This window comes from Theobroma cacao, chromosome 9 (assembly GCF_053813885.1).
Source record: "Theobroma cacao isolate CCN51 chromosome 9, ASM5381388v1, whole genome shotgun sequence".
Taxonomy (NCBI): Eukaryota; Viridiplantae; Streptophyta; class Magnoliopsida; order Malvales; family Malvaceae; genus Theobroma; species Theobroma cacao.
Window position 1 is genome coordinate 49,309,883 of NC_142647.1, and position 19,881 is coordinate 49,329,763.

Consider the following 19,881-nt stretch of genomic DNA (forward strand, 5'->3'; position numbering starts at 1 on the left):
CCTATAGTTTCCATTTTGAGGAAATCTTTGAAAAAGACATTGAATTGTGCAAAAAAATTTTAAATAAATTATTATTTTTTATCATATTCAATTGATATTTTTATTTTTAGATTAATTAATTATTATCAATTAAAATGCTATTTATTATTTTAAATTCACATTATATTGACATAGAAGTTAAAAATATTATATAATTAAATTATTATATCACATCATGTCATCACTTTCATATATTACGTGTTATCAAATAATAAATAATATTTTAATTAATTATTAATTATAAAAAATTATTTAATTTAAAATAAAAAATTACTTAAAAATTTTTGAATAATGCAAAAACTTTTTTAAGCATATGCTTTCTACTTTTTATATTTTTTTTTCGAAAAGGATCGAGCTAGACTCAGACAAAGACTAATAAAAACCCGACCCAACTGGAAAGGGTTCTTCGTAACAAGAGACTAGAAGTCTAGAATCCTGCAATTTTATTTTTGTTTTTGATGATTAGAATCCTGCAATTGACAAGAAGGAGAACAAGGAGAAGCTCAATGGTACATAAAATCGACCCGCAATGCAAACACACCATCTATTTTAGAAAAAAAAAAAAACAAGTTTACATTAATGCGATTCAATCATTCCATCTCCTAAAGTATATTGAACCAACTGGTAGCTCATAATGCCAGATTTTCGTCTCTGCATATGGATTTACAAAACATAACTATACAACTTTAAAATCACACGAACAAGTTTTTGATTTCGAGGCACCGGAGAATACTACAGGGAAAGACAATTTTGCATAAGAAAATGTTTCGGACGGCATTCTAAAATGACCGGGTTCCTCCTTTTCTAGGTCAATTTTACCGTGTTACCTTTCATCGGGATGCCAGTGACCAGAAGTTCAAGAGGAATGAAGGTAATGCAGTACACCAGCTAATGAAGGCCATTGCGGTAGCAGTTTCAAACTGTGCACAATGGTTCTTTGCACAGCTACCGAGATCATTGTCAATAAGAACTGTGATGCCCGCAGAAGCACAAGCAGCAGCAAAGGTCAGAGTGGATGTGATCTGCAAGGTAACAAATATGATCAAGACAAAAAAACTACAGAAGAAAGAGGAGGCAAAAAAGTATCCAAAATGTCAGGATCCATGTATCTAACAGATGTAATGTGCAAGACAATTGACAGGTGTAGAACAAACAGCGAAAAAAACTAAAACTGTCTGCGCTTTTAACTTATGCAAGTAGGATCAAATTTACCCCTACCCCACAATCCACATAATTAGCTTGCGCTGCATATGCAGAAACTATGCAAAGTTTGTCTTCTAAGGGTAATTAGCAATTAGTTCTGCAAGTGCCTTGGCGGTGGATAGGCATTCACAAAACCAAACAAGTACTGGTAAAAAGGAGAGAAAACTGAACAAGTACAGGTGCCTTGGCAGTAGAGAGCAAATAAAAGCGCTATATGGCTAGTGCAAGAAAATAATCGCAACCTTGTGGCTTCTTCGTAGAAGGACTGGTAAAAAGGAGGAACCACCCTTTTCAGTTGCAAAAAAACATGTAATCAAGTGTCAGACAAAAATTCAAACCCCGTTCCAGCATATCGTTTGACTTATTGTTGACTACTAGCTGTTGGCCAATGCAATCACCAATGTTTTGTAGCAGCATACATCAGAACCCATGTCAAGTCAATCAGCTTTGATTGGATCACATTGAAGACTATCAATAGAATTTTAGCACTTTAAAAGCCAAATTTGCCAATGAGGAAAGAAAGTTGAAGAATATTGGAATGAGTAATGATTAAGTGCACTTTCAAAAGAGCAGAACAAAGCTTTTCTACCAAAGGAGTCACAAGGTAGACTAAGCAGTTTTGAATGTCTAAAATATGAGGTCCTAGCAAATTTCAGCTGATAAATGAGGCCATAGTGGATGTGCCAAATCTAGCAGTTATGCAGGTGAACGTAGTATATATTTCTGAGAAAGCTAGACATGCAAATTAAAGATTTCTCTGTTTCAACAACAATAAATGGTACATCAGATGTGTTCCAACCTTTCAAGTTCACTTGTAACTGCAAAAAGTTAACATCTTACCCCATCACCAAGAGTAAACAAAGTAACAACACGATAATTCTGCAAGGAGCGCCTCACTAAAAGGGCATAAATGTCAATAATAGCTAGGGATAAGCTCCACAAACTCTGCAAGCCAGTGGCAGCAACAAGGTAGCTGATGGAGCAAATAACAAAAGAAATTCCGTGTTACGAAAGTCAGGATACCATCAAATGCAGACTATAAAACAAAACTAGTTGCTTCACTTTGTTTATTATATAAGAATTCCAAAGTCAGTGGAAAGATTGCATATAAAAGATGTTGAAGATCTAAGAGATTCAAAAAGCAAAACATATAGGAAACAAGAGCTAAATAATAAAGATTCATGTAAAGAATCTATTAACAGAAATCAAATTGTGAGAGTCCAGATATTACAACCTCCTTTCAAAGCAAAACGAGGCCTCAACTTAATGAGGTATTCCTCCTTGAAAAGTTACAAATATGACTTTCAGGCCCCTTTCTATAATCATCAGAAAGCCCAGATATTAGAGCACCTAGAGAGTTTGATGTCAGACATCCTACTATAGGCACTTGCCATATACTAAGCACTCCCTCTATTTTTTGACATTTCTTAGAGTTTGATATAACACACCACTTGGAATGTAAACATGTCAAATTAGCAAAATAACCTAAGGTTTTAACAGCCGGTATGTTAGGCTTGAAACAAACCAAGAACACAAAAGCTTGTATCGAGGAAAAGATGCTAAGTTTCATATCTCAAACGTATCTGAAATTGATTTCTTTCCCTCTTTTATACAAAAATTCACCTCCATATTGAGCCTAAATTGTAAAACTTGATGTGCTGTTCAAAGCCGGATTTTAACTTTCCATTCCATAGAATAAACTTTCAGTTCACTAATATACAAGCTAATTGCACTTTGAGTTAATAGATAAAGTACAATATTCATTATTTTACATGACATACTATGTCTCAACTACATGAAAATTGACAAAATTTCTACAAATGCAACCAAAGAAAAACCACATGCTTAGATAGAACAATTCAACCATGCAGCAACAAACAATTAAGCATCCTCCGATATTCAATTCTTAAATTTTAAAATCCCATTCACATATACACAAACAAGGTTATAACATTCAAATTTTAGCATCATCACTAGCAAGTCCAATTAACATAACCCTTTCACACTAATCAAAAAGCATTACCAAAAGGCAGTAACTGATGGAAAATCACTGGTGGTTGCCATAACACAGAGTCCCGCAACTGCAAAAACAAACTGACATATCCGCAACGCAAGCCCTCCTGGCGTACCAGGCATTCCCCGAGTATCCTTCATCCTCACTCTTGGCACCTCGTTGTTGTTGTTCCCGCCTCCTCCCCCGTTTCCGCCTCCGCCTCCGTCCGTAGTCGGTGGATCTTCCACTGGGTGAACCGAGGCATGGCTCACATTCATCTCGCCCACTAAATCTCCTTCAATTCATACTCATAGCTCCCCAAACACTTACCGAATAACCAAAATTACTCTCTCATTTTCCTCTAATTTTCACTGTAATCAAATAAAATTATTAAATTATCACTCCAAAAAAAGAAAAGTAAATCAGCTAAATTATCGCTACTAATTAGTACCAATAAATTAGTTATCACAAATTTGGCACTAATTGAATCATCAGCTCATCTAAACTTATCAACCAACCAAAACTTAATTGATCGAATCTTATTTGCTACCGATGGATCGAGGAAAAAGAAATGACAACAAATTTGTGTTCACAGATTCCTAATCGAAGCAGAGATTTCGACGAAATCAAATAACGTAATCGAGATGTGAAAATTAAATACGATTACCTGAAAGAAGGAATCTCCGAAGAATTAGGCGAGAAATCTGTGATTAAGAAAGTGATTATTTCGGTAATGTCTTCAGGTTGAAGAAAGTAGAATTAATGGGGGGGGGGGGAAGAGTGCTTTCTTTTTCTTTTGGCTTTGCTTTTGAGTTGCAGAACGGTCAAACTTCTCAGTCATGGGGGCTTGGGGTGAAACGTACTCGCGATGGGATTGGCTGGGAACAGAGTTTGGAGAAAGGGGCCTGTTTGGGAAACGGATTAATGGGAACCCTCTCGGTTCTCAACCTTCTCCAACCTGATTTAGAAAGCCATTGTTTGGATTTCTTATTTAAAATATTAACTTACGTAAACGATCTTTAAACTCGACATCGCTAAATTATTTTTATATTTGAAATGTTTAACTATAAATATTAAAAAATTATAAATTTCGAGATGATATGGACACATGAAAGTAAATAAATGATCAATAAAAAAAATTGAAACTCAAGTAATGCTTAATCAAAACAAAATGAAAAATCGAAAAAAAGGGTTTTCGATTCTCTTAGAATAATCGGTGACAATAGAATAGACACTGCATTATATTTTATGTTTCAAATCTAAAAGAAACTATTTTAAATAGTGAAAATAATTAATTCTCTTTGTATACGTAATTATATTTTGTTTATTCTCGTGACTTATGACATGTCAATTAGTGATATATGCATACATGCGTGCACGTATGTAATTTAAAAAATAAATTTAATATAAAATTTTAAATGTCATAGGCAGAGAAGGAGTAGCACTAGATTTTGAATTTCCTTCAAATATTGTGAACCTTGTCTGCCTGTAAATGTCAAACTTATATCAGCATTGTATTTTCTATTGTTAGAAAGGTCTTAGACAAGGGGCAACGATCAACTGGCACTAATGGAATCTTTTGGACTGCAATGGCATTTGCCTTTTTCTCTATTTTATTTAAGCTTTTTCTTTCTTTTTTTTATTTATTTCTTATACCTACTTTTCAGTTTTTCCTGCCTTGTCTTGTTGCTTATTGGCATCATTTTGTAATCTGCAATCCGTTGCAAGCTTGCTCGTTGTGAAATTATCGATATTTTGAACACATAATATAACAAAAATCTTTTAATTTATTATTAATTAATTTTAGATTAAATATTCATCTTATAATTTAATATGGTATTTAAACACAAGGATCGACGCTCGATACATGGTAAATCCTGCAGCACTAAGCGTGGGTCAAAGTATTCTACCTGATTTCTGACCCTCAAATTCCCTCTTGATATTACAATGCAGTCAATGTAAATTTTTTTTCATAATAGATATAGAATCGTGATAAAAAAAAAATTATATCGATTGAATTGATAATACAACACATAATTATAACAAAAATCTCTATATCTATTATGAATCGATTTTAAATCAAATACTTGTTGTAAAATTTAACGTTTTCGAGATAAGATCTATGACAATGATGGGTTATTTGCTTCTTTTGACAGTGGTATGACAACACTGATTGTAATGGAAGGAATACAATCTTTCAAAGTACTGTTTTTTTCTTTTTTTGTGGCTTCTTTTTACTCGTGTTTATTGCAAATGATATGTTTCTTAACTTTTTGTTCACGTTCTTGTTCTTTGGCCGACCATGAATCCACAACATCCCCAGCTTTGATGGTACTCTCTTTGTCTGTAAATACATGTTATCCTCGTCATATCTCGTTTATTAGTATTGTTTTGTTTTACCAACAACTAGTGCCAAAGGGGAAACCAAGTGATTAAGACATCTTTTGTCTAACCTACCAACGAAAATGACATGTCCTTAAACTACAGATTACCAAGACATAATCCCCCGCCTGTTCATCCTTTTGTTACCTATGTTCGACCCAACCTGGCAGATCCTTCCTCATAATTCTCAACTAGTCTCGTCTTTCTGTTGTTGAATGGATTGTACCTCTTTGTTCCTTCACTCTCTTAGGTCTGCCGTTTTTTCGCCTCCTGTCTAGTTTTATATTGTTGTCGCTTTTGAACAATGATAGATTCAAAATTTTGCATAAAGAATGGTTAAAGGCTACTCTATATATCTCAAATCTTAATTAAAATGCGAAGGGTGATGATTGTCACTTTTGTCGTCACTTTTCTTACACTACAGCGATTAAATATAAATTGAAGTTAATTACCTTAAATTACATAGTGTTTGATTTTGCATTAATTGTTATAAGTTACTATTTGATAATCAAAGGCAATGTGAAAGTTATTGGTCAAAAAATAACAATTATTTTAACAATTTCATTACTATTAAATTGGTATATGTGTGCAAATTATAGAAACTGTCAAACTTGAGAAATAAGAATACTATTGAATATGCACCCGAACATTTGTCTTATTGGTTGGTATATAATCCCTCTACGGGTTCGAATCCCTTCTCTCCCAATTATAAAAAAAAATACTATTGAATATATTTAAACTTGGTCATATAAAATCTCTCTTTCTCAAAAAGAAAATGACATATATATTATTGGGTAAAGGTCCAATTTCACCATCAATGAGTATAATATGTCATTATGTAATCTAATTTATACTCGCAAATTATGAATATTGATTATGAAATTCAAACATTTTTGCACACAAGTATGCAATTTATTTTACTAATAAAAAAACTGACATAATATTTGTAAATTAACATCATCGATAATACCTCACTCTCGATAAGATAGGTACCCCGACAATTAAATCTTAAAATTTTTATTTTAAAAATTTTGAATTCGAATTTTAAAATAGACAGGATCTGATGATTATACGAAACAAAAAAAAAAATGCTACTTCTCCATAGGATCTTCCACCCAAAAGGTTGTGGCTAAGGCTTCCATTTTTTGTACCTAAAGAGAAGAAGAAGGAGAAAAAGAGTAAGGTTCTTTTCAACCAACTCTTGTTGTCATCTCTCGTGTAGCTTGTGCGTTAGCATAAAAATGTGGACCAAACCTAGCTTTTGCTAATTTCTTACTCTTTATATTTTGCTTCCTACTCACACATTTCATCCATATCAACATTATTTTTTCTTATAATTAAGGGTAAATATTCGGCCGATTCGATTTTAAAATTTCAAAAATTTAATTTAATCAAACTTCCTTTAAAAATAGTTGAAACAAGTTCAATTATAATAAAAATAAAAAAAATCAAAATTGAATTATGTCTATTAATTTAAATATTTATAGTTTTTTTTTTTCAATGAAAAAAAAGCTTAAAAGGCTTGTACCTTGTCATCCATCTCCAATTTAACCTTTCACTTTCTATTGAACCCCTTTATGACATTTAATTATTACCAACTTTAACTTTATTATAATTATGATTATGTTATTTTATTTCTTTTTACTCTTTTTTAAGCCTTTCTTTTAAGGTTGTTGTGTAGTGCTCAAAGCGAATATTTAAGCAAAAAGGGCAAAGGAATTTGATCTTCTACTTTGGTAACTCACTATTTCACTTTTACTCTTTGGGTTAAAAGAACCAAATTAAATTAAATTAAATTAAAACATTTTGAGAGGTAATTAAGACTTGTGAAACCTAACTTATAGTTCTGAATTCTTGTGTCCACTCATTTGAGCATGTATTGTCTATTTTGCATAATGAATTTTATACAATAATAATGCTCGTTTTGTCCCTCTCAAAAATAAGTACAGTAATAATGCATTGTATTAAAAATCCATTTTTAAAAAATGGTAAGATTATTTAAATAGGGTTTTCTATAAATTTTTAATAATACAAAGATGAGGACCAAATTTAAGGTTTAATTAAGAATCTTATTATTTCTTCTTATGGTAAGGGTGAGTCTTGGGTTCGATCTAAAAATTTGAAAAATTAAATTAATCAAACTTTTTAAAAAAATTATCAAAATTGGTTGAAATATTATAAAATATAAAAAATAATCAAAATTGACTTATATTGACTGGTTCAATTTGTTTTAATATTAATGGTTAATTATTCGTCATAAACAATTAGTATTGAAATAGGAAAAAAATTAAATCATATTCAATCTGTTTGATTGATGTAAATGGAAATATATTTTCCCTTACAGATAAAGTCGAAAGAGCTTGAAATTGATTTAATTTTTGGCATTACTTATTAATTTTTATTGACTAAACACTTTCACCATCTATATTGCATTAATTAAGAAATGAACATTGTCAAACTCCCTCCTAGACTTTTTGAAAATAAAAGGAGAAATGTTCCATGATAACCAAGCAAAAACCTTAGATATTTTATGAAACTATAGGGGTACTTTGGGAATCCAAAATAAGAATAAAAAAATCATTCGCACGTGTCATATGCATTTAATTTTACAGAGATGGATGTTCGAAATATTTTTTGATGTGGATGATCCATGCCGACCATGGCCGTCCATGCACCAGCGAGCTATGCTAAGGGCACGAGGGCTTTGACAGAATTCGGAACACCATTGGTCTGATCAGGTTCCACTTGCACGATGGGTTGACGTTTAGCTGCGTCGGATGGAAATACGTTTTTGACGAAGTTTATAGCTATACGTCACGGTGAGCTTTACTTTCGTCACAGTCACAGACTTTGCTTTTGAATGGAAAATGTACGCATCTTCATTAGTGGAACCCACAATCAGTCCATCATTTTGATGAATTAATTTTTTTATTTCTTTTATAAATAATTCATAAAATCCCGAATGCACCAAGCCAATGCGAGAGTTGTACTTTCTTAAAATGGTCCGGAAGGAAAATTAAACTCAAACAATTAAATAGCAAGTTTATTAAAAAGTACCTTGAGAATGCATTTTGAAGTTACAATATTAAAGTAAATACATTTTTTTAAAATTGATCACATTAATTATTAATAATTTTATTTAATGTAAAAATATTATCATATGTAAAGATCGATGTTGAAAATGTGATAAATCATAGATAATTTGTAACACTAAGCATAAATCAAAGTATTTTAATCGATTTTTTGACTTCCAAATGTTTTTTTAACAACATGATTTACTCACAGTCAAACTCTTATGACATATGTTGTCATACTATAATAACAAGTCATAATAAATTAAATTATAACTTTAATTCTATAACGACGTTGGTTGATAATTAATTTTACAAATTTTTTGATATAGAGGATGCAGTGAATGATAATTGCAAAACATATAATTGATGTTATTATTGCTTACTTGATGTGAACAAATCAAAAATAATAAAAAAAATCTCTAAATATCCAGCAAACTAAAAATAAAATTTTAAAAAATTAATAATATTGGTAAGATTCAGATTCAGCTACTATTTTTCAACAAAGAGTCAAAGTTTCTAATTAAAAGAAAAATGAAAAGAGTTTGTGATCTTTAAAAACCTGCATTTAGGCTGTGAGTTTAGTCTCCTCTCCTCCTTTAAAGAAAATTTTGTGGATCAGTTTCTCACAAGTGACCTAGAGATCACGAAAGTCCAACCAAGTCACCATCATCACCATACAACCATCCATCCATCCATGGTGATGGACGCTCCCCTCATGGGCCATAACATAAAAATGGTTTTTGTGAAATTCGGAGTACCTTATTTTGTACTTTTTCCATCAGCATAACATTTTTTGCCCTCTCTCTCTCTCCTCCCCCCTACTTTTCTCTTGTTCATTCCCTCAGCTACTACTACTTGCCGTTCTTTTTTTTTATGTGGGGGTTAATCGATCCACCCGGTCTCTTTCTTTTTTAGCAACAGAAGGAATTAGGGTTTTATATTGTTCTTCCTTCTCCTCTTTTGGCTCTTGAATCTCGCGCTTGTGTTTTTCTTCTTGCTTCCCCTCTTTCGACAATTCCTAGATTCGCTGGTTATTTTTAGGGTTTACAGATCTATTCAGCTGCTTTGCTTGATATTTTCCCATCTTCACCATGTTTTGGAAGCTCACGGCTCTGTCTACCTCTTCTCCCGTGAGTAATTTTATTTTATTTTTATTCTACTTAATTGGTTACTTTTTTTTTTACGTCTTGATTTCGTTAGTCTTCTACTTGCTACTCCAGTTTTCTTTCTTTGTTTGGGAGTGGTTTTTGTTCGATGTAATGAGGCTGTGGATTTTCGTTAGATTTTGTTTCCTTTTTGGTTCTTGGAGGCTCGGATTAACGCTTTTTGCGTTAAAGCTTAGTTAATTTCAAATTTACTTTGGATTCAACGATGCCGTAGTGAAAATAGTTTCGGTGACTTAGATTTGTCCGCATCGTTTTGAAAAAATCATTGTTCAATTCGATTAATTTTATTTTGGTTTTTTTAAGCTAGTTTTTGAGTTGGAATTGGCTGAGAGTTCATTTTAGTTGAAGCTGAACTATTTTATTCAGTGTTAACTGATATTGACTTGAATTCGCGAAAATCTGTTGAGCTATATGATATGTTTAGCTGGATTTGCTTTCTAGATTTATGTTCATTCTCCGTTTCCAACAAATTGGTCTAAGAATATTGTTTTGAGTTTTTTTTTTACTGGAATTTTGGTTAGTTTCATTGACTGTGATGTTCTTTTGTAGGTGGAGTCGATATTAGACAAGGAAAACTTTACTTTGGAAGAGCTTCTGGATGAGGAAGAAATAATCCAAGAGTGCAAAGCTTTAAATAGTCGACTCATCAATTTGTAAGTTTCCCCTCTCTATTGCATTGTGCCTTCCCTTATTTTTCAATTTTTTGGGTTTTCAACGTAGTTTCTAGGCTGTTGTAATTTGTTGGAGTACAGAAGTGTTTGTAGATTCTGATAGAGAATTAGCTTTGTTGATGCTCATTATATAGTTAAGTTTATTTGTGCAGTCTACGAGATAGAGCGCAAGTTGAGCAGTTATTGCATTATATTGTTGAAGAACCTCAGGAGGATGCTGACAGCAAGCGGGCCTTCAAGTATGTTATTTTCATTAAATGTGGAATCAAGAACTGAAATTCTTTCTGTTCAACTTGAGTTGTAACTTTTATGATGTTAATTATTTCTTTTGTTAATGATGTGTTCATTTTTATGTCTAGGTTCCCATTCATTGCCTGTGAGATATTTACATGTGAAATTGATGTTATTCTGAAGACTTTAGTTGAGGAGGAAGAGGTATATGTTTCATTTTCATTCTTGATTTTGCTTCGTTAGTTACAGAAACTGCCATGATTTTGTTTCATATGCTTTTCTCTTTGTTGCAGTTGATGAACTTACTTTTCTCCTTCTTGGAACCAAACCGTCTTCATAGTGCTTTGCTGGCTGGTTATTTCAGTAAGGTGTGTTTTCTCATGTTCTGATTGGTTTCTGTGTTGCTTCATGTGTTATTTTTTCTTTTGAGTATTTCTTTGGTTATTATTGCCACTTGATAGATTTCATTTTCTGTGGTATTGTAGGTTGTTGTATGCCTTATGCTACGGAAGACTGTTCCACTTATGAACTATGTTCAAGTAAGTAAACCTTTTCTGTTCACTTTGACATTCTTAGGCTTCTTGCAAATTTGATATGTTGGAAGGATTTCTAAAGTAATAAGCACATTGTCTTCTATGTTTGTGGATGATGCATTCGATAACCTTCAAATTTGGATAATTAGTGTAATTAAGACTTGTTGTATGCATCTGCACTGTCAATTTGAACTTTTCGTTGTTCCTGATTCAACTTTGTACTGATCTATAGGACATGGATGTGCATGATGCACCTATAAACTTCTGTCACCTGTAAGCTCTGTTAAACATACTGAATTAGTGGTGTAAAGAATTCTGTGGAATATAAATCCTTTTAATTGGATGAGTTGGTTCTTTTGGTTTGGTACAGTAGTGATGCTACAAGTGACTTGCATGACAAAGTCAGGCTTGTTAGTGGTCTATGATCTCTGAGATGTAAAAGATATCATGCTTTTATACATTTATTTATATGAATTTAACTGAGGCAGATTATTAACAGGTACATCAAGAAGTGTTTCGCCAACTGGTTGATTTGATAGGAATCACATCCATCATGGAGGTACCTGAGATTTTCTCTCTGTTGTTTTATTGCACTAGTTACTTTCATGCTGTATGGTTTGGCATTTAATAAGATTGGGCTGAACATTGATATGAGATGAGCCTTTTCACAGGTTTTGGTTCGGTTAGTTGGAGCTGATGATCATGTATATCCCAACTTTTTGGATGTAATGCAATGGTTAGCTGATAGCAATTTACTGGAAATGATTGTGGATAAATTGAATCCATCAGTAAGTGAGAATTTTCTATTTTATCATTTTCATGTTTAAATATTGTTTTAACATTTTCATTGTCTGTCATACTCTCTAATGAATATCTCACGATTTGTTTTTCACAATGACCAGTGTCCTCCTGAGGTTCACGCTAATGCAGCAGAAACGTTATGTGCAATAACACGAAATGCCCCATCAGCTTTAGCCACCAAACTCTCTAGTCCACGGTTTGTAATAGCTAGTACCTTCTTGTCTCCTCCCTACCTGCATCACCCTCTCAAATCTCTATTGTGTATATGTTTGTGATTTGGCCTGTAATTTTGAATATGTTCATTTACAGCTTTGTTGGAAGGATATTTGGTCATGCATTGGAAGATTCACATTCAAAATCTGGCCTTGTACACTCACTCTCAGTTTGTATCTCATTATTGGATCCAAAAAGATCAGCAATTGCTTCTCCCTTGATGCATTCTTTCCGAAATCAAATGTATGAGCCTCCAATCCCTGTAAATTTGGAGACTATCAATGCAATGCTACCTAAGCTTGGTGAGTGCGGATTTCTTCTGCTTAAAATGTTTGTAATACTTTTTCAATATTCTTAGGTGCATGTAACATGTTGGGGTCTTCAAGTTTAGCCATGATGTTCGAGACTACTTCTTGTGCAGGTGACTTACTCATGCTTTTGAATGTGTCATCTGATGAGAAAATTTTGCCTACCACATACGGAGAATTGAAGCCTCCGCTTGGGAAGCATCGTCTAAAGGTTCGTTTATATTCTTGGCATGAGTTTTATGTGCCAACCAACATAGAGTACTTGGTAACGTGTCACTTGTATGATTTATTTGGTGTTTGTGCTCAATATACATCAGACTTTGTGCATGCTCCTGTCTAAGTTTATTGTGTTATTTCTAAATCTTTTGCTATTTATTTCAGATTGTAGAGTTCATTGCCGTGCTGTTAAGAACTGGCAATGAAGCTGCCGAGAAGGAATTGGTCAGCTCAGGAACCATTCAACGAGTTCTTGATCTTTTCTTTGAGTAAGTTCTTGCTTAAAACTTTCATCTTGAATGAAGTGAAAACAACGTATTGGAAGTTTGAATCTAGAAAGAAAGTGCTTGATGTCTTCTTGAGAAAGGTGTTGGATCATTTCTGTTAGTAGGCTAAGATTCATGGTCTCTTTATTTTAAATTGTGCAGGTATCCGTACAACAATGCATTACATCATCATGTGGAGAGTATAATATTATCATGTCTGGAAAGCAAGAATGATTCAATAGTGAATCATCTTCTTCAAGAATGTGATTTACTTGGGAAATTTCTCCAAGCTGACAAAAATCCAATTCTTTCTGGTGACAGTAATCAGGTGGACTAGTTAATCATAGTGTTCTTTGTCCATCTTTCTCACGGGCAGTATTAACTAATAGAAGTAGAAGCTGTTATAAATGCTACCTGATTATGCAGTCAGCTTAACCCCTTTTTTGTCAAACAGCCAACTTTACCTGCTGCTGGAAAATGTGCACCACGGGTAGGAAACATTGGACACATTACACGTATTTCAAATAAACTTTTACAGTTGGGAAGCAGCAACAGCCGCGTTCAGGCATGTCTACAGGTGGGGGATTGACTGTGTTTTAATGTTGTGTGAGTGCTTCTGTCAGGATCTTATAGGTGTTAGGCGCATTTTTAGTTTTAAGCTAACAACTTATGTTATACTTAAAATTAGGCTGTGCATCTTTTTGTGGTATGGTAAATCTGAATTAAGTTCATCACAATTAGCTATTGGGTTATTTGGCACATTGGTATCTTTCATCGGCTGAAATTGCTTGTTAGATCTATATCTTGCATTAGGGCAATTTTACTGGGATTCTTTATGACTAATTCTTTACTGAAGTTGCTGACACAAGTTCATATATTCTTCATAGGAAAATAGCGAATGGAATGAGTGGCAATCTAATGTTCTGCAAGAACGGAATGCAGTTGAAAATGTTTATCGATGGGCTTGTGGGTATGTTCTTGCCTCATTTCTGATATGCATTGCTGTCAGATTAGTAGGATATGTGATTGAAGGTTGATTATCTCTAGATTCTCTACGCCCTTGATATGGCATTTGTAAGAGTGCTTGCTCGTGGGCTGTATATTGTCTCCAGCAGATTGTAACTTGTAATGACATATTAATTACAAAATGGGACTTCTAGTTCTCTTTTTTGTTTTAAATGTGTATATGGCTTTCCTATTCGATATAATGCCTACTAATTGAGAACTTACCACCTTCATGGAAATAATATTCCAAATTTTGAGTCCATTTCATGTTATGGCACATTTTGCTGTTTGCATCAACAGCATTGTTGTGAGAGCTAACGGAAAAATCATTTAAAAGGTCTTATATATTTTTCCTTCTCATGTGCAGCCGCCCAACAGCATTGCAAGACAGAACAAGGGATAGTGATGAGGATGATATTCATGATAGAGATTATGATGTTGCTGCTTTAGCAAATAACCTAAGCCAGGCTTTCAGATACAAAATATATGGGAATGATGACAATGAAGAAGTATGTAGTTTGAATTCTTATAACAGTTTCTAAAATCTACCCATTTGCTTTTACTTAATTTTTTTCATCCAACTGCTTTCAGGATCATGGTGCTCTCGATCGAGATGATGAGGTTAGTGACTCTGATCTCTATTAATAATCAAATTCTTTCTCTGTTGTTTATATTTGCCTAATAGGGACATTGATGGTAACATAAAGATTATGTATTAAGATCACTCACCATGAGTGATGGAGAAACCAAACATATTGGAAATTTTCATCTTTTTAATGCTAAATTGATATTAAATGTATTTTTGGATTTGCAGGATGTATACTTTGATGATGAATCTGCTGAGGTTGTCATATCATCCTTGCGGCTCGGTGATGACCAAGGGAGGTCAGTTTTCTTGTTGTTACTTATACCGTCAATTACCTTAGCTTTTAAAAATGTACAGTTTAAGTTCTTTTGCTAAAGTAGTCATCTTAATGGAGACTGCAAGTCTGCAACCTTTGCGTTTGTAAATCAACAGTTGACAGTCTTTTGTTAAAGTAGTTATTATATTAATGAAGACTGTGGCCAATGTTTTTCTAATGCAGCAGTCTGTTCACAAATTCCAACTGGTTTGCATTCCAAGATGACAGAATTGGTAATGCACCTGTGGCCACATCCCCCACAGAGGTGATGGATGAGATCAACTTGAATGGCACCGCAAATGGTGGTAACAGCAGTAGTGATGATGAGGTGGTAGTTGGAGAGGAGGATGAGTTGAATGAAAGCAAACAGTTAGTGAATGGCACATCTACTTCCAGTGCGATGAATGGATTTAACAATTTCATGAGTGGTGGAGACTTGAATCCACAAGGTGAGAGAGCAAATGCTTCTCATGATATGGGATTCTTCAGGTTTGACACACCAGAAAACGAGGACTTGTTTGGAGGTAGGCCTTTACCTGAGTGGGTGGGATGGGGAGAATCTTCGGATTTGCAAGTGGGTGGTTCAAGCAAGAACCCGTTTCTTGATGATGACAGCTTAGATGTCAACCAACCCAGTCATACTGAGACAGTGATCACTGAAGTCGGGTCTCCCTCGAATGGGGAACCTGTACTCCCTAACGGTTCCTCAGACTCCATGGATTTGAGTGACGGATCAGCTAGCAGCGATACAAGTCAGAAATCTCCACCACCAGTGCCCTCTTTGTTCGAAGAGGATGTTGAATTTGTAGGCGTGGAATTAGAAGGTACAGAGAAGGCAATGGAACAAGCTTTGAAAGAAGGAATAGTCGGGGAAGCAGGGCCATTGAAGAGGAACATTATTCCAAAGGTACCAGAAAAGGAGAACTCCGACGATGGTGGGGCTGGGATGAAGGAGTTCAACGATGCAAACTACTGGAGGGTCGATCAAGAGGTTGCTGTTTTGGAGTAACGCCGGAGAAACAAGTCTCGTGGCTGAACCTGGGAAGTTGGATCCGAGAACGACATCACATTTTTGGTTGACGAGAGGGGCCGAAGCAGCAAAGAAATTCATAATGTACAGTATAATTTTGTTTCCAAATGGGGATTGAACGGTAGGCTGTGGCTTATGGTTAATTACACTGTTCATTAGTCGTTTATTGTTACTCTCTATTGTTGTTTATCATTCAAGGTTTTGTTTCTTCCCGTTACTGCTTTTAAGGGTTTCCCCCGTCAATCATATTTTTAATCTTAAATTTTAATGGCTGGAATACTCTTTTCTTCCCATCCCCACCCGCACACTGTCTCCGGATCCTGCCATGCTAGCAGTTTTATTGGATCTTTTTTAGTGATTTCGACTGCAATCGTTATTAGGAGGGCAAGAAATTATTAAGACGAGCAATTTTCGGTTAAAATCGATCGGTTTTGATTTTAAAAATTTATTGATCGATTTGGAAATTATAATATGATCAAAGAAATTCTTTTTATTTGATTATTAATTGAGTTAATTACAAATAGATTAATTAAGTAATCTTATAAATTTTTATGTTTGACCGATTTAATTAATTTTCTCAACATGTTCGTCTAATTATATTCAAATAATAGTTTTGAAAAACGAAAAAATGAATCATTTTGCATGACCACCGACCAAATGACACGTGTGAAGCATTCACTGGTCGTGCGAATCTTTGAGTGAACTACAAGTACTAAAATACCCCTGCAGAAATTTCCAGAATCCGACGTGTTGTATATTAATATTTTCTCCCATAATATTAAGAACTGAGAAGCAATCGTTAGCGGAAGAAGAAGATGATTGAGGTGGTGTTCAACGACAGGCTGGGGAAGAAGGTGCGGGTGAAGTGCAACGAGGACGACACCATCGGCGACCTTAAGAAGCTGGTGGCAGCCCAGACCGGAACCAGACCAGAGAAGATCAGAATCCAGAAATGGTACACCATCTATAAAGACCACATCACCCTCAAAGACTACGAGATTCACGATGGCATGGGCCTCGAGCTCTACTACAACTGATTCCCCCCCATCCCTTTTCCTTAATTCTCGTACTTTTTCTTATAGCAACTTCTATTCTTCAATTATTTCAATATCTCAATTGTATTAGCTTTAATAATTCGAGCTTTTCATTTGTAAAGCTTGGACTAGAGTCTACCAATCGATGGTTTTTTGTTTTTTTTGTGTGTGTTTCATTATGTTTTGGCTGTATAGAGGGTTAATTACTTAGCCTTAAAGAAACTAAGATTTGTGGAATGTATATGATTATATCCTAATGATGCAATCAAACATGAACATATACTATATCAAAATCTCTATATTTCTAGGCCATATAAGCTCCTAATCCAGCACCGAATTTCTATCTTACTTGCATTTTTCGTGATTTGTTGCATCATTTTTTTCCTTGTATTATTATACATTCCTATGTTTTTAGGGTGGCCAAACTAGTACCGTTAAGTTTTAGGCTGGTTTAGTAGGAGAAATTGCAATTGTTTCATTTAATTTTACATAGTTAATTTTATCGTGGGGAGTTAATTTGGAGGGAGAGGAGAAAGAGGATGTGATAGATAGGGAGAATGCAAGTTTGAGGAGGCTGTTTAATGATGTATCAAGAGAGGGAGCAAAGAGGATTCTTGTTTCCCATTTGGTTGTGGTGGAGGAAGGGGAGTATTAAGTGGTAATTAATAACTCTATACGGTAGTGACCCGCATTTTTTAGGAAATGTGCTTGTACTTGATTTCTTACTCTTCTACTACTACCTTTCATCCTGTGGAGTGCTTTAGTTGCAGCGTTAAAAATTGGACCACAGGAGAAAGTTTCAAGCCCTTTGCCTTTCCCTCTAGCTCGCCTTTTTTGTGGTGTGGGGAAATCTATGTTCTGGATCCCTTGAAAGAACGGGACAGAAAAGGTCTTCCTCCGCTGGATCTTCTCTTTCTCATTGTTCGAACATACCGTAAGTAGATAGACCCATAACTCTACGTGGTCATGTTGTTTACTGAAAGTTTCAAAGCACAGCCTTTGAGATGTTATTTCAAAATGGGTTCCTTTCTGGAGAGCAGTGATCAGTTTATAGGGATGGGAGAAACTGTTCTCCAGAGTTGGAAGTCCTGTTTTCTTATTGTCTGCAGCTGTCTTATCTAAATTAATGAAGCTTATGAGTTGAGATGGGCTTGTCAGTTTTGCCAGTTCTCATTCTCGATCATGTGTAGAATAACCCCGTTTGATGTGTTGTCTCACGTGTAGTGTACTTATCAGTTCGACCATAATTAATGTTTGATCATGTGTCCCTAGATCTTATTAGACCATCATGAATATATTTAGCTTGTCTGTTATGAAGCATTTGCAATTCAGTAGTAACATTAAGCAGTTTCTTGGAAATGGTTCTGAGATTTCTAATTTCATTTTTTCAGGTTCGATGTCTATATAAAATGATGAAGATACAATGGGGAGTGTAGATGTCTTTCAACTATTAGGAGAGATTCTTGGCGCGCCCTTCAGAAAACTCTTGATATGTAGCTTAATACTTTGTAATCCATCAATGGACCCAAACTTTTAACTCTTTAGCTATACAAACAGTGTTAACTTGCCAAGTACCAAAATAAAATACAGTGTTAATTTGCTGAACTGTGTATATCTAGCACAATGGAATAAATGTTAACGTGTTGTGTGATTAATGTATTTGCTGTCTGTACCCAATTGCTATTTTATTTCAGATGCAATAAATTGGCATATCTTTAAAAGATAGAATTGGTTGCATGAAGCTGTAGGTGTTTTCTGTTAATATTTTGCATTCTATGGCATTGAGGATTTAGGTTCAATGTTCCCAGTTGATTGCCCCAGAATCCTGTCATTTTACCATTTTGTTGAGCAGATGTCTTAGCTTTTGGCTGGATTACAAATATTCTACTTACATACAACTGCTTCCCTTAGCAACGCTGGATCAATTCAGTCATACCTGAGCTTCCTGTAGATATGCAAAGGTTGTCCTGATCTCTCTATAAAACTGACCTTTATAAGAGGCTTATTCGTCTTTGTCAATTCATTCATCTCCAGCCAACAAGCATCCCGGCGGTGTGTTCTTGATATTGGCCAGGTTCTTTCTCATGGTTTATTTCTTCAATGTTGTGCCACTTTCTCGTGTCTTGGAACAGAGTTTAATGATCGGTTTAGACTGGTATTAATCTTATTCTCAGGTTGAACTTTAATCTTCTCTTCTCTCCTGTAGATGCTTGATTTTGATTATTAATTTATTATTAAAAACGATCCGAATCATGTGATGAGGAGCAGTAAAACTACATAGATGAACCTACAACGTGCAGAGGATAGGGGATGGCTTTGCCTCAATATCAGTAGCCATTGTTTTCCTCTGTCCCACTGATCATTTCTTTGTCTGCTTTTTGTCCTTATCAGTATGCTTATTTCGACGTGCCCAAATTGAGTCCACCATCTCTCTGCTTAATCAAAGCCTCGAATCCCCTGCTCCCACTTCCCAAATCAAGAGAGGCTGCAACAAAGTTACTTCACATCATTCATGTTATGACAGCTGACCCTGATTCCCTTCTTCTCTCTCAGTTTTTAACTCTGTCAAACCCTGTGTACCATCAACTCACATCCAACACACCATAAATCCTGTGGGAAAGGGGGGGGTGGGGTTGGCCGCCTTCTTATGCAATTTTGCATTATCAAATCATCATTCCATTGTTTGAACAATTTTTTCTTGGTTGATAGTGAAAGCCCAATATCTTTTTCTTTGCTCTCCATGATCACCAAAAACACACCTCCTCAATCATCATGATGTATTTTGACTATCCCCATGACCATAAAGTGATGAAA

The 19,881-nt window shown here is 34.6% G+C and overlaps 2 protein-coding genes and 1 pseudogene across 4 annotated transcripts; 2 read left to right on the forward strand and 1 right to left on the reverse strand.

Annotated features, from left to right (window-relative positions):
* Window positions 1–558: 558 nt before the first annotated feature.
* Window positions 559–4,047, reverse strand: LOC18590883 (CASP-like protein 5A2). Its single transcript, XM_007016691.3, has 4 exons — window positions 3,903–4,047; window positions 3,266–3,606; window positions 2,083–2,215; window positions 559–1,061 (listed from the first exon to the last, which is right to left on the reverse strand). Exons 2-4 carry the CDS (start codon window positions 3,511–3,513, stop codon window positions 870–872), a joined length of 573 nt encoding a protein of 190 aa, XP_007016753.3. The 5' UTR covers window positions 3,514–3,606; window positions 3,903–4,047; the 3' UTR covers window positions 559–869.
* A 5,397-nt stretch (window positions 4,048–9,444) lies between these two features.
* Window positions 9,445–16,245, forward strand: LOC18590884 (SIT4 phosphatase-associated family protein). 2 transcript variants are annotated; one of them, XM_018127203.2, is made up of 19 exons: window positions 9,445–9,821; window positions 10,407–10,510; window positions 10,681–10,767; window positions 10,888–10,963; window positions 11,053–11,127; window positions 11,245–11,298; window positions 11,792–11,851; window positions 11,964–12,080; window positions 12,195–12,289; window positions 12,403–12,608; window positions 12,728–12,825; window positions 12,996–13,099; window positions 13,259–13,424; window positions 13,551–13,673; window positions 13,984–14,066; window positions 14,469–14,610; window positions 14,693–14,722; window positions 14,916–14,986; window positions 15,187–16,245. In XM_018127203.2, the coding sequence occupies exons 1-19, from the start codon at window positions 9,783–9,785 to the stop codon at window positions 16,010–16,012; spliced, it is 2,556 nt and encodes an 851-aa protein (XP_017982692.2). In that variant the 5' UTR covers window positions 9,445–9,782; the 3' UTR covers window positions 16,013–16,245. The 2 variants fall into 2 exon arrangements, with proteins under 2 accessions (XP_017982692.2, XP_007016756.3); XM_007016694.3 differs by having other exon boundaries at window positions 15,190–16,245.
* A 550-nt stretch (window positions 16,246–16,795) lies between these two features.
* Window positions 16,796–18,722, forward strand: LOC18590885 (ubiquitin-like protein 5 pseudogene; annotated as a pseudogene). The gene is made up of 2 exons (XR_016028256.1): window positions 16,796–17,099; window positions 18,459–18,722. The product of XR_016028256.1 is annotated as a ubiquitin-like protein 5 pseudogene (transcript).
* Window positions 18,723–19,881: the final 1,159 nt, after the last annotated feature.